The 13,787-nt window shown below is 39.1% G+C and overlaps 1 protein-coding gene across 3 annotated transcripts in view; it reads left to right on the forward strand.

Annotated features, from left to right (window-relative positions):
- Window positions 1-2,195, forward strand: part of EED (embryonic ectoderm development) — a 43,060-nt gene extending 40,865 nt beyond the window's left edge. Inside the window, exons 10-12 of one of the 3 annotated variants that reach the window (XM_062196838.1) lie at window positions 168-326; window positions 1,423-1,496; window positions 1,888-2,195. In XM_062196838.1, the coding sequence (XP_062052822.1) occupies window positions 168-326; window positions 1,423-1,496; window positions 1,888-2,014 (360 nt within the window). In that variant the 3' untranslated portion in view covers window positions 2,015-2,195. The remainder of the gene's footprint in view (window positions 1-167; window positions 327-1,422; window positions 1,497-1,887) is intronic. The other 2 variants (XM_062196837.1, XM_062196836.1) reach the window with 2 other exon arrangements.
- The last annotated feature ends 11,592 nt before the right edge of the window (window positions 2,196-13,787 follow it).

The following is a 13,787-nucleotide window of genomic DNA, read 5'->3' on the forward strand; positions in this document are numbered from 1 at the left end:
CCATACAATGTAATTCTTTTATGTGATTTTGTTGAGATTTCTTATCTTCAAGTGTGGACTTTGAATCTAATAAATGTTCTAAGATCGATAGTAAAGAAAAAACTTTGCTTTAAGTTTTTAAATTTCCATTCCACAATTAATACTTCTTTTTCTCATTTCTACTTTAGTCTTGTGAAAATGCCATTGTATGCTGGAAACCTGGCAAAATGGAAGATGATATAGATAAAATTAAACCTAGTGAGTCTAATGTGACTATTCTTGGGCGATTTGATTACAGCCAGTGTGACATTTGGTACATGAGGTTTTCTATGGATTTCTGGCAAAAGGTAGCAACATATTATTATATTTTAAAATTATTTGACTTATGAAAGACCTTTGCAGTTACAGCTTTTTCTGTTGTGTCCATGTTCTTTTTCTCCTAAGAATCTACCTTGATGTTTTCTATTGGTTATTTTGCCCTTTGATGTTACCCATTCAACCTTTGTGGCTCAGCACACCCTTTGCAGTGCATATAAATGAAATTTGTAGTGTGGTATCAATAGGAAAGTTAGGTGTGTATGTTGGGTAACACCTGATCCTAAGATTTAATGTTTTACTGATTAGAGTGTTCATAATATTCACATAAAACTTTATTCCATAAAAAAAAAGAAAGAGAGAGAGAAGCCGGCACCGTGGCTTAACAGGCTAATCCTCCGCCTTGCGGTGCCGGCACACCGGGTTCTAGTTCCAGTCAGGGCGCCGGATTATGTCCCATTTGCCCCTCTTCCAGGCCAGCTCTCTGCTATGGCCCGGGAAGGCAGTGGAGGATGGCCCAAGTGCTTGGGCCCTGCACCCGCATGGGAGACCAGAAGAAGTGCCTGGCTCCTGGCTTCGGATTGGCGTGATGCGCCGGCCGCAGCGGCCATTGGAGGGTGAACCAACAGCAAAGGAAGACCTTTCTCTCTGTCTCTCTCTCACTATCCATTCTACCTGTCAAAAAAAAGAGAGAGAGAGAGAGAGAGAGAGAAATGAGCATGGAAGACAGAGACAAAATACCAGTGACCTCAATTTTAAAGAAATATGTTGTTAGGGTTTTGTGGTAGCATTAACTGGATATTTATTTCTGTAAGAAAGCTTTGGAAATGCTTTTCACAGTGTTTGTTAAAATTCTTTAAGGCAGAAGAAAGAGTAACAGGCGACTAACAATGTAAATTGTAAAGTCCTTCACAAATTTGCAAAAGTGCCTTATTTCTGAAGACACACTGTGAAGTAATAATTACTCTTCTACTTACTCCTATTTGCAAATCAAGAATAGTAGTTCCAAAGAAGAGCACAGTCGGAGGCTAAAACTGAGGTTTTTCTGAAATAAGATGGTTTGAGATTGTTTGATTTAGAGCTTCGAGATTTTATTAATTTGCTGTTTTTAAAAATATGTTTGTACAGATGCTTGCATTGGGCAATCAGGTTGGCAAACTTTATGTTTGGGACTTAGAAGTAGAAGATCCTCATAAAGCCAAGTAAGTGTTTGGAAATTTCTGTGCAAAAATTCTGCTTTTTACTCCAAAGTTTTAAGCTACTACAGAGGAAACAATTGATATGTGATACTATCCTTAAATCATTTTTAACATTTACGAGGCTAAGAATTAAAGTATTTGTTTTTCATTTCAGTTTTGTTTTTCTTGAGTATCTTGGCAACAAGTTATTTATCTTGTATATAAATTATATACATTTCAAATATACCAATATAATTTCAAATATTCCTAAGATTTTATGAAAGTTGAGGTTGAATTCCTTCTGGTTTTAAGTGCTTTTTATATGCTCATTTTCTCATTCACTATTTTAAGCATGCTAACAAAATTAGTACATATGGTATTTAGCCTGTTCTCATGTTTATTTGTTTTTCCCTAGATGTACAACACTGACTCATCATAAATGTGGTGCTGCTATTCGACAAACCAGTTTTAGCAGGGATAGCAGCATTCTTATAGCTGTTTGTGATGATGCCAGTATTTGGCGCTGGGATCGACTTCGGTGAAACTCTTCTTTCCAATCAAAATTAGAATGTGTTGTCTGTGTAAAGTAGAATTAATGTATCTTGCTAGTAAGGGCACATAGAGCATTTAGAATTGTATTTCAGCATTTCAATCAGGCTGAGCTGAATGTAGTGATGTTTACATTGTTTACATTCTTTGTACTGTCTTCCTGCTCAGACTCTACTGCTTTTAATAAAAATTTATTTTTGTAAAGCTGTGTGTTATTTTAGTTATTTTCATTGTGATGAAAAAATGTGGTAAAAAAATTAGGCCTTATCTTTTTGTAATGATTATCTTTTTTTTTTTTTTTTTAACTTAATGAATATAAATTTCCAAAGTACAGCTTATGGATTACAATGGCTCCCCCCCCCCCCATAACTTCCCTCCCACCCGCAACCCTCCCCTTTCCCACTCCCTCTTCCCTTCCATTCACATCAAGATTCATTTTCAATTCTCTTTATATACAAAAGATCAGTTTAGTATATATTAAGTAAAGATTTAAATAGTTTGCCCTCACATAGCAACACAAAGTGAAAAATACTGTTGGAGTACTAGTTATAGCATTAAATCACAATGTACAGCACATTAAGGACAGAGATCCTACATGATATTTTTTTAAAAAATTGATTAATTTTCTATGCAATTTCCAATTTAACACCAAGTTTTTTTTTTCATTTTCAATTATCTTTATATACAGGAGATCGATTCAGTATATACTTGTAAAGATTTCCTCGGTTTGCACCCACACAGAAACACAAGGTGTAAAAATACTGTTTCAGTACTAGTTATAGCATCACTGCACATTGGACAACACATTAAGGACAGATCCCACATGAGACGTAAGTACACAGTGACTCCTGTTGTTGATTTAACAATTTGACACTCTTGTTTATGGCGTCAGTAATCTCCCTAGGCTCTAGTCATGAGTTGCCAAGGCTATGGAAGCCTTTTTGGTTCGCCTACTTCGATCTTATTCCAACAGGGTCATAGTCAAAGTGGAAAGTGGAAGTTCTCTCCCCCCTTCAGAGAAAGGTACCTCCTTCTTTGATGGCCCCGTTCTTTCCGCTGGGATCTCACTCACAGAGATCTTTCAGTTAGGTCTTTTTTTTTTTTTTCTAGAGTGTCTTGGCTTTCCATGCCTACAATACTCTCATGGGCTCTTCAGCCAGATCCGAATGCCTTAAGGGCTGATTCTGAGGCCAGAGTGTTATTTAGGACATCTGCCATTCTATGAGTCTGCTGTGTCTCCCACTTCCCTTGTTGGATCGTTCTCTCCCTTTTTGGTTCTATCAGTTAGTATGTAATGATTATCTTTTATAGTTTACTTAACTGGAGGAAGCCATACACAGTAAAGATTAAGTATAAGCCCTGGAACTAAACTGAATTTAAATACTGGCTTTGCTGTGACCTTGGATAATTAACATAACATTCATGTGCCTAAGATTCCTCATGTGTAAAATGAGTAATATCTACCTCAGTCTTATTGTGAGGATCAAATGATTTAATACATGCAAGGCAATTAGAGCAGTACTTGACAGATAATAAAACCTAAGTATATTTTTAAGTTTTTTGTAATTTTTTTGAAATTGTATTTTCTCTGATTTCTTATAAAGGATCTTCAAAAAGTTTATGGGAATACACATATGAAAAACTGCATTGGCTTTCAAAGTACTTTGCACCAAAATAAACTTTTAAATTTCATTTTTCCAGATTTTCTGAAATACTATAATTTTAAATGACTATTTCCATAATAGTTTCATAATAGGTAGTTTAAAATTCTATAAAGTCAGAACATGTAATAGTATTACTTTAATCTTTTACAAATTAAAAGTACATATAATTACCATTAGATTTTCAACTAGACCATTAGTAACCTTGGTGGAAATGTTATTAGAGCTAAAGAGGTGAGGACATAACTTAAATGCAGTAGGTCAAATAATGAAAGAAAATGAGGATTATGGATTCAAAAAGTTGAAAGGGCTCATATGTATTTCAAAATAGAATGAATTTTAATCTACAAAACCAAGGAAACATGTTTTTAAAGATTTATTTGTTTGAAAGGTAGAGTCACAGAAAGAGATTTTCAATCTGCTGGTTCACCCCCCAGATTCCCTCAACAGGCTGGGTTAGGCTGAAACCAGAAGCTGGAAATTCCATCTAAAAATCATGGAGGGGTGGGGGGGTTTGGCACAACAGTTAGGTTGCTGCTTGGGATGCCACATTCCATATCAGTGTCCTTGGGTTTGTGTCCTGGCTCTGCTTCCAATTCCAGCTTCTTGCTAATGTGCATCCTGGGAGGCAGCAGGTAATGACTCGAGTGCTTGGATCTCTGCCACCCATGTGGGAGACCCAGATTGACTTCCAGGCCATTGGCTTCCACGTGCCCAGTCCTGGCTGTTACAGGCATTTGGGGGAATAAACCAGTAGATGAAACATAACTGTCTCTTTCTGCCAGTTAAATAAATTAATTGAAATTAGAAAAATCATGAAATGGCAGTTCAAAACCCAGAGTCAGAAGTTTTAATCTTTTTCACTGGCTACTGATAAAGAGTATCAAGGTTAAAGCTAATGCAAATAATGAAAAGTCCAGGAGGGAAAACTTCTAGGCCAGTTGTCAGTCACATTCTTAAGGCTGTATTTCTGACTTCATTTCTCTGAAATGCTGAGAGAATAACTTTTTCAGTTGGAAATTGATATCATTACTGTGTTGAAAGTATTTTGGTTTCAAGAAATTGTGAATAGGATTTCTGGAAAAAAACAGTGAGAGGAAAGCCAACTGATAATTCAAATAGAACTCAAGTTGCGGATGACCGGTGACAAGAAAACAAGGCCATTGAATTCATTGTGAGCTGCTTTGCAAATCTGATACCAAATACAGTCAGAAGTCCAATAGTGTACGATACTTGGAGTAATAAAGGTTGAAACTGTAGTTGAAAGACCCTAATGATGGATGGATAGGCATGAGATAATAGCACCCAACACTACAAAGGTTAACGGTTTAACAAAAGAAAGAGCTGCTCATCTCAGTTGATTGGAGACTCCTTTATTTAGATAGTGCTGCTGTGATGTTTCTACTCTCAACACGACACTACATTTGAGTATTTCCCATACTCAACAACCAGTTCTCTGACTCTTGAGTATCAGCCAGCTGTCCAACAAGTCAGTTCAGCTTTTTTTGACTCATGCTTTACTTTTTTTTTTTTTTCTTCTATTTATTTCTGGCACTACCCAAAGGTGGCTTAAGACCCCACAGATTCAGAACTGTCCTACAAGACTGCCTCTACTTGAGATGGCAAGCACAAGTCTAGGCCTCCTGTGTATCTCACCTGCTGTGAGCTCAGGTTCAGTGATTTGCTAGAATGGTTCAAAGAACTCAAAACAACTTAATATTACTGATTGTTTATAAATTTTCAAAGGATGCAATGTACAGCCAGAAAAAGAGGATACAATTTGCAAATGACAGAATTTTTAAAAGTTGAAAGCAATTCTGTTATATATAAATACCACATTTTTAAAAAATCAATCTTTGGCTGGCACCGTGGCTTAACAGGCTAATACTCCACCTGCGGCACCGGCACACAGGGTTCTAGTCCCGGTTGGGGCGCCGGATTCTATCCCAGTTGCCCCTCTTCCAGGCCAGCTCTCTGCTATAGCCCGGGAAGGCAGTGGAGGATGGCCCAAGTGCTTGGGCCCTGCACCCGCATAGGAGACCAGGAGAAGCACCTGGCTCCTGGCTTCGGATCAGATGCGCCGGCCGCAGTGGCCATTGGAGGGTGAACCAACGGCAAAAAGGAAGACCTTTCTCTCTCACTATCCACTCTTCCTGTCAAAAAAAAGAAAAAAATCGATCTTTTGATGTTTCCTTTTTTTTTTTTTTTTTTTTTCCTGACAGGCAGAATGGACAGTGAGAGAGAGAGGGACAGAGAGAAAGGTCTTTCTTTTTGCTGTTGGTTCACCCTCCAATGGCCGCTGCGGCCGGCGCACCGTGCTGATCCGATGGCAGGAGCCAGGTGCTTCTCCTAGTCTCCCATGGGCCATCCTCCACTGCACTCCCGGGCCATAGCAGAGAGCTGGCCTGGAAGAGGGACAACCGGGACAGAATACGGCGCCCCGACCGGGACTAGAACCCAGTGTGCCAGTGCCGCAAGGCGGAGGAGTAGCCTAGTGAGCCACGGCGCCGGCTTTGATGTTTCTTAAAACATACAAATTTGAATTCTTTTGGCTATATACCTGCAAGTGGGATTGCCGGACTGTATTTCCATTTTTATATTTTTGAGAAATCTCCATACTGTTTTCTATAAGGGCCATACAAATTTATAATACCGGCAATGTACAAGGGCTACTCCTTATCCATAGTCTTGCATCTTTTGAAAGTAGACCATTCTAACAAGTGTGAGGTGAAACTTCAGTGTGTATCTAATTTGCATTTCCCTAATGAGTGATGCTGTGCTTTTTTTCACATACCTATTGGCGATTTATAGGTCATCTCTCCAGAAGTGTCTAGTTCCTTTGCCCATTTTTTAATAGGGTTATTGTTGAATGTGTTTTTCTTTATATGAGTACATTTTGGATGTTTCCCTTGTCTGAGGAATAATTTGCAAATATTTTCTCCAATCTGTGGATTGTCTCTTCCCTGCATTGTTTCTTCCTCTGTGCAGAAGCTTTTTTAGTTTGATGCAGTCTTTTTTGTCAAGCTTTTGTTACTTGTGCTTTTGGTGTCACAACCAGGGAATTATTTCCCAACCAAGGTTATGTGGTTTCCCCTATATATTTTCTTCTAGTAGTTTTAGAGTTTTAAGTTTTAATCCAGTTTTAGTTGGTTCTGGTGTAAGGGCCGAGGTAAGGGTCCAGTTTCATTCTTATGCATGTAAATAGTTTTCCCAACACCGTTTGTTGAAGAATCTGTCCTATCTCCATTATGCGTTCTTGGCAGCTTTGTTGAAAGTGAATTGACTACATGTGTTGAGGTTTTTTGTGGGCTTCTTTCCTATGCCGTTGGTCAGTGTGTCTGTTTTTATGTGATTACCATGCTGTTTTATTATGGATAACTTGGTAAATGTATTTTAGCATCAAGCAGCCTACAGCTTTCAAGATTATTTTGAGTATTTTGCGTCTTTGATGATTCCATACAAATTTTAGGATTGATTATTCTCTGAGGAATGGCAGAAATTTGAAGAAGACTGCAGTGAAGCTGTAGATCACTTTGTATATCATGGACATTTTAACAATGTTAATTCTTCCGGTCCATAAATATGAGATATCTTTTCATTTATTTATATCATCTTTTTTTTTTTTTTGACAGGAAGAGTGGATAGTGAGAGAGAGACAGAGAGAAAGGTCTTCCTTTTTGCCACTGGTTCACCCTCCAATGGCCGCTGCGGCCGGCGCATCTCGCTGATCCGAAGCCAGGAGCCAGGTGCTTCTCCTGGTCTCCCATGCGGGTGCAGGGCCCAAGGACTTGGGCCATCCTCCACTGCCTTCCCGGGCCACAGCAGAGAGCTGGCCTGGAAGAGGGGCAACCGGGACAGAATCCGGCGCCCCGACCGGGACTAGAACCCGGGACTAGAACCCGGTGTGCCGGCGCCGCAAGGCGGAGGATTAGCCTGTTGAGCCACGGCGCTGGCCTATTTATATCATCTTTTAAGCTTATTTGAAAGACATTGTGACAGGGAGGGAGGGAGGAGGAGAGAGAGAGCTTCCATCCATTCGTTCAATTCCCAAATGCCCCAAACAGCCAGGACTGGGCCATGCCAAAAGCAGGAGCCAGAAACTCCCATTTGTGTTTCCCACGTATGTGGCAGAGACCCAAGTACTTGGGCCATCATCTACTGCCTTCTCCGGTGCATTATCAGAAAGTGGGATGGGAACCAGGGTCTGGAACGCTAGTGGATACTTTGGAATGTGAGCATCCCAAGTGGTGGCTTATAATGCAAGCCCCTCCACATCTTCAATTTTTTTTCATCAGTGTTTTATAGTTTTCAATATACAGATCTTTCACCTCCTTGGTTAAAGTTACTCCTTAGGGTTTATTTTGTTTTGTTTTTGCTACTCTTATAAATGGGATTGCTTCTTGGATTTCTTTTTCAGATAATTCACTGCTAATGTGTAGAAATACTACTAATTAGGGCCAGCACCACGGCTCAATAGGCTAATCCTCCGCCTCGCGGCGCCGGCACACCGGGTTCTAGTCCCAGTTGGGGCGCCGGATTCTGTCCCGGTTGCCCCTCTTCCAGGCCAGCTCTCTGCTGTGGCCTGGGAGTGCAGTGGAGGATGGCCCACGTTCTTGGGCCTTGCACCCCATGGGAGACCAGGATAAGCACCTGGCTCCTGCCTTTAGATCAGCGCGGTGCGCCGGGCGCAGCACGCTAGCCGCGGCAGCCATTGGAGGGTGAACCAACGGCAAAGGAAGACCTTTCTCTCTGTCTCTCTCTCTCACTATCCACTCTTCCTGTCCAAAAAAAAAAAAAAAAAAACTACTAATTACATTGATTTTATAACTGGAAAATTTTCTAAATTTGTCATTTTTCATTTATTTTGTTGGAGTCATTAGGGTTTTTTCTGTATAAAATCATGTCAGCAAATGCAGACAGTTTCACTTTTCTTATTTAGATGTTTTCAATTTCTGCTTCTTGCCTAACTACTCTGGCTAAGACTTCCAATAATATGGGTATTTGTTTTGTTTTTAATTTATTTGAAAGAGAAAGAGAGATCTCATCCTGTTCACTCTCCAAATGCTCACAACAGCCAAGTCCAAACCAGAAACCTAGAATTCATTTCAGGTCTCCCACCTCCTTAAGCCATCTACTGCCTCCAAATGTGCATTAGCATGATGTTGGATCAAAAGTAGAACTGGGACTCGAACCCAAAGACTCCAATATGGGATGTTGTCCCAAGTGGCATCCTAACTACTGCAACAAACACCCACCCCTCCAGACTATGGTGTGTAGAAGATTGAGGGTAGGCATCCTTGACTTGTTTCTCAACCTAGAGAAAAAGCCTTCAACTTTTCACACTGAGTAATACTAGCTGTAGGCTTATCATATATAGCCTTTATTTTATTGATGAACATTACACATATTTTATGGAGAGATTTCATCATGAAAAGTCTATATCTATTGAAATGATCATATGGTTTTTATCCTTTGTCAATAGGATGAATCACATTTATTGATTTGCATATATTGAACCATTCTTTTATCCTAGGTGTTAATCCTAGGTTTCACTTGCTCACTTTTTTTTAAGATTTATTTATTTATTTGAAAGGCAGAGTTACAGAGAGGCAGAGAAAGAGAAAGGTCTTTACCCACTAGTTCACTCCCCAGATGGCAGCAACAGCTGGAGCTGGGCCAATCCAAAGCCAGGAGCCTCTTCCAGGTCTCCCACGTGGGTTCAGGAGCCCGAGCAGGCCATCAGCAGGGAGCTAGATAAGAAGTGGAACAGCCAGGACTCGAACTGGTGTCTATGTAGGATGCCAGCACTGTAGGCGACGGCTTTATCTGCTGCGCCACAGCGCTTGCCCCACTTGCTCAGTTTTAATGAACTGTTGAATATGGTTGACTAGTACTTAGTTGAGGATTTTTTTGCATCTGTCTTCATCAGAAATGTTTGCCTGTAATTGTCTTAGAGTGTCCTTCTTTGGCTTTGATATCAGGGTAATGCTGCTCTTCTAAGATGGATTTTGAAGTATTTCCTCTTTTTTTTTTTTTTTTTTTTTTAAGTGAGAGAAGGACTGATTCTATTTTTTTATTTTGTTTAAGGTATGCAAACTTCATACATATATTTCATATATACAGGTTCAGGAAAGGAGTAGTATTCTGTAAAAGCTTGGTAGAATTCAGCAGTGAAGCCATCTACTTCTGGGCTTTTCTTTGATGGGAGACTATGATTATTATATGTCATTGGTATGTTCAGATTTTCAGTTTCTTCGTGATTCAGTCTTGGTAAGTTACACATTCTAATTCATCCATTTCTCCTAGGTTATCCAATTTATTGGCATATAATTATTAATAACAGCCCCTTGTGATCCTTTGTATTTCTGTGGAATCAGTTGGGATTTCTGTTTATTTTTACTTTAACAGAATTATTATTTTGTCTTTATTTTCATCTACTTGAAAGGCACAGTGACTGGATGAGACAGAAAGTATGAGAGATCTTCCATTTGCTTCTATACTCCCAACCAGCAATAGCCAGGGTAGGGTCAGGCCACAGCCAAAAGCTTGGAAATCCATCTGGGTCTCCCACTTCGGTAGCAGGGACACTTGAACCATCATCTGCTGCCGCCCAGGATGCATGAGTAGGAAGCTGGATTGGAAGCAGAGTAGCTGGGACTTGGCACAGACACCCTGATACAGAATGTGAGTGCCCCCAAGTGTGGCTTAACCCACTGTTCCACAATGTCTGCCCCAAAATCACATGTAGTTTGTGGAGAAGTATAAAGAAGAAAGTTAAAACTAACTTTAATTTTACTATCTAGAAATAACTGCTTTTAGTGATGGGATGTATTTTGTGTGCATAACTTCAAAGAATTATGATTATTCTGAATGTATTGTTTATATACTGCATTTCAGCTTGCTAATGATTCTTCAAATATTAGATGATTTTGATTTTATATCTTTCCATACATTTCCATGCATATTCCATTGTCTCTTGCTATGTTGGGCATGTTTTTTGCTTCCAAATTTTTGCTATTATAAGTAGTATTTTATTAATAGCCTCTAATAGAAATCTTTGTGTACTTCTGGATATTGCTTAGGCTCCTTTGCTGAATTAGTTACTGATCTAGAGGGTTTATCTATTATGGTTTTACCAAATTACACAATGGCATACGTTAGTGCTCATTTCAATTTCATCATTAGTTTTTGTGTGTATCTCAGAGATCTGGAGTCAACTTCTGTAAAGAATGAGATATTTTATATTACAGGCATCATGAGCCATACTATCTGTGCCAAAACTATCCATTTCTGATGCTGTAGCATGAAAGCAGCCATAGAAAACATGTAAATAATTGGTCATGGCTGTGTACCAATATACCATTAATTATAAAAATGCAGCAGACCAGTTTTAATACAGTAGTTCAATAACCCTTCTATTGGATACTCATTAAAACAAAAATTAAAGCGAACAAAAGAACTTTATGGGAAGCTTCTAATATTGCTGAGGACTGAAGTCAACCAAATAGTTCATATTTCAAAAATCATCAAATAGGAGCTGATGCTGTGGCACAGTGGGTTAAGCCATGGCCTGTAGTGCCATCATCCTATAGGGGCACTGGTTTCACTCCCAGCTGCTCCACTTCCAGTCCAGCTCCCTGATAATGCACCTGGGAAAGCAGTGGAATATGGCCCAAGTCCTTGGGTCCCTGTACCCACATTGAAGACCTGGATGAATCTCCTGGCTCCTGGCTTCAATCTGGCCCAGCCCTAACCGTTGCGAACATTTTGGGAGTGAAACAGCGGAAGGAAGATTCTCTCTCTCTCTCTCTCTCTCTCTCTCGTTCTGTGTGTGTGATGTGTGTGTCTCCTCTAACTCTGCCTTTCAAGTAAATAAATATTTTTTTAAAAAAATATCCTCAAAAAAGATCCTGAAACAATCTCAATGGATGGAAGTTAAAACAATAGTACATGTACGCCACCAAAGACTGCAAATGTTGGAATTACAATATAAAAAAGTCACCTTATTAAATAGTCACCTTATTTCAGATTATAATTTTCCTACCTTTCTGCATTCATTGTCCCTTTTATTATCCTTCACTTCAGTTATCATTTACTATACTGTATAATTTACTTACTTGGTTTTTTGTATTTCTCCTCCCACTATACTGTAGGCTATATGAGGGAGTGTTTTATTTCACTGGTACAACCCCAGCAGCTAGAATAATGCCTTACACATAATAGGAGATCAACAACTATGTGTTGAATTAAATAGAGAAAAGGTATAATCACAAAAATGAGTGAACAGAGATTATGAAGACGGATCAGGTAGATTTGTAAAAGAAATAGAACAGAGAGAAAAATATATTTGTTGAAGTAAAAGCTCAGTGGATAGTAGATTAAACACAGTTGAATAGAGATTGGTGATTTTATGAGATTACCTAGAATGTGGCACAGAGAATCAAGAATGGAGAATACGAGAAGTTAAGGAATCTAGAGGATAAAGGGCAGGTGTCATAGCTTAGGGGAAATTAGGCTAGGTAGGCCTTTACCAAGAGGAATGGGAGCAGGATCCCAATTGTCAGGAAACAAGCGTTAGTGAAAGATGCTGATTAAGGACAGACAGTGACTCCAGCACTATAAAGTTTGTAGCTTGTACTTTTAGGTATCACCCCTAGGTTTTCCATGTTGTGACTGGTAGAAAATGCTGTTTTGGAGTAGAGCTGGTAGATTTCTATAGTGAGTCTTGGTAGTTTGTGATTATTTTCTGATACACAGCAAGACTTCAGGTGACTGAAAGCAGATTTACTTCACTTTTCTTGCTTTAGTTAGCCCTGCTGATATGGAACAAAAAAATGTTGAGTGATTTCTATTACATTTCTGTATAATGAGTGAAGGAGTGTGTGTGTAAATTTTGTAGTGTCCTAAGATTATTGGTGATAGGAAATAACGTAGTACTGAATTGATATCCTGCACTGTATGGGCCAGTATTTGATTTTTTTACTCATTGCAAAATCACCTTTAAACTGAAAATCTAGTATAAAAAGCATTGTTTTTTTTCTTAGTCTGGTTTCAAGGGAAGGCTTACTAATCCCTGTTCTGGGTAGACACTTTGGCATAGTAGTTAAGACAGGGCCTGGAACACTGGCATCCCATATTGGAGTGTTTGGTTTGAGTCCTGGCTCCTCTGCTTCTAATTTAGCTTCTTGCTGGTGCACACCCTGATTGGCAGCAGTGATGGGTCAAATACTTGGTTCTCTGCCACCCACAAGGAGACTGAGTGGAGTCCTGGACTCCTGGCTTCTGCCTGGCCCAGCCCTGGCTGATGCCGGTATTTGGGGGTGAATCAGCAGGTGGAAAATCTCTTAGCCTTTCTGATTTTCAAGGAAAATGAAAATAAATTTTAAAAAATTCTAGCTCTGCCAATTTCCCTCAATCCCTGAACAAATCTGGATGAAATAGAGCATTTATGACTCTTATAGGTCAAAACTCCTTGAAAGTTCTTTCAAAATAATATTTTCTTATCTGCCTTAAAATGTGAACTCCTCATAGACAGGAAGAAACATTTATTCATACATTTACTTGGCCAGGTATGCAAAACATTGCATTACTTAGGCCTCTGTAAATCTGTGTCAGGCAACAGTTCTTAAATGTGGAATGAGAGAAAAAAAAAAGTAAATTTTAAAAATAAACAAATGTGGAATGAAAGAATGCATCAGAATCATTTAATAAAGATACTTTTGATGGATGTGAGTCCCCAATCTGAGAGACTAGATTAAGTATTTTTATAAAGGTCCTTTAGATGACTTTGATGCAGATACTGAAACTACTGCTCTTTTGTAACTTAGTACAAATAAATTATCCTAGTCAAAACATCTTCCCTTGGTATATTTCAATACTCAAGTGTCAAACATTTTGCTGAACTACAATTTTATATGGCTGAATATAATACATACATAAAAAGAGCCCAAAGTAGGCCTAATTATATCAAGTTTATCTGAGGAAGAAGTGTTGGCCTAGCAGTTAAGATGCCCACATCTACTACTAAGAGCGTTTGGGTTCAAGTCCCAGCTCTGGCTCCTGATTTCCCTCATTCTGCTGGTGCAGCAGGTGAAGGCTCAAGTAC

The sequence above is a fragment of the Lepus europaeus genome, chromosome 7, assembly GCF_033115175.1.
Source record: "Lepus europaeus isolate LE1 chromosome 7, mLepTim1.pri, whole genome shotgun sequence".
Lineage (NCBI taxonomy): Eukaryota > Metazoa > Chordata > Mammalia > Lagomorpha > Leporidae > Lepus > Lepus europaeus.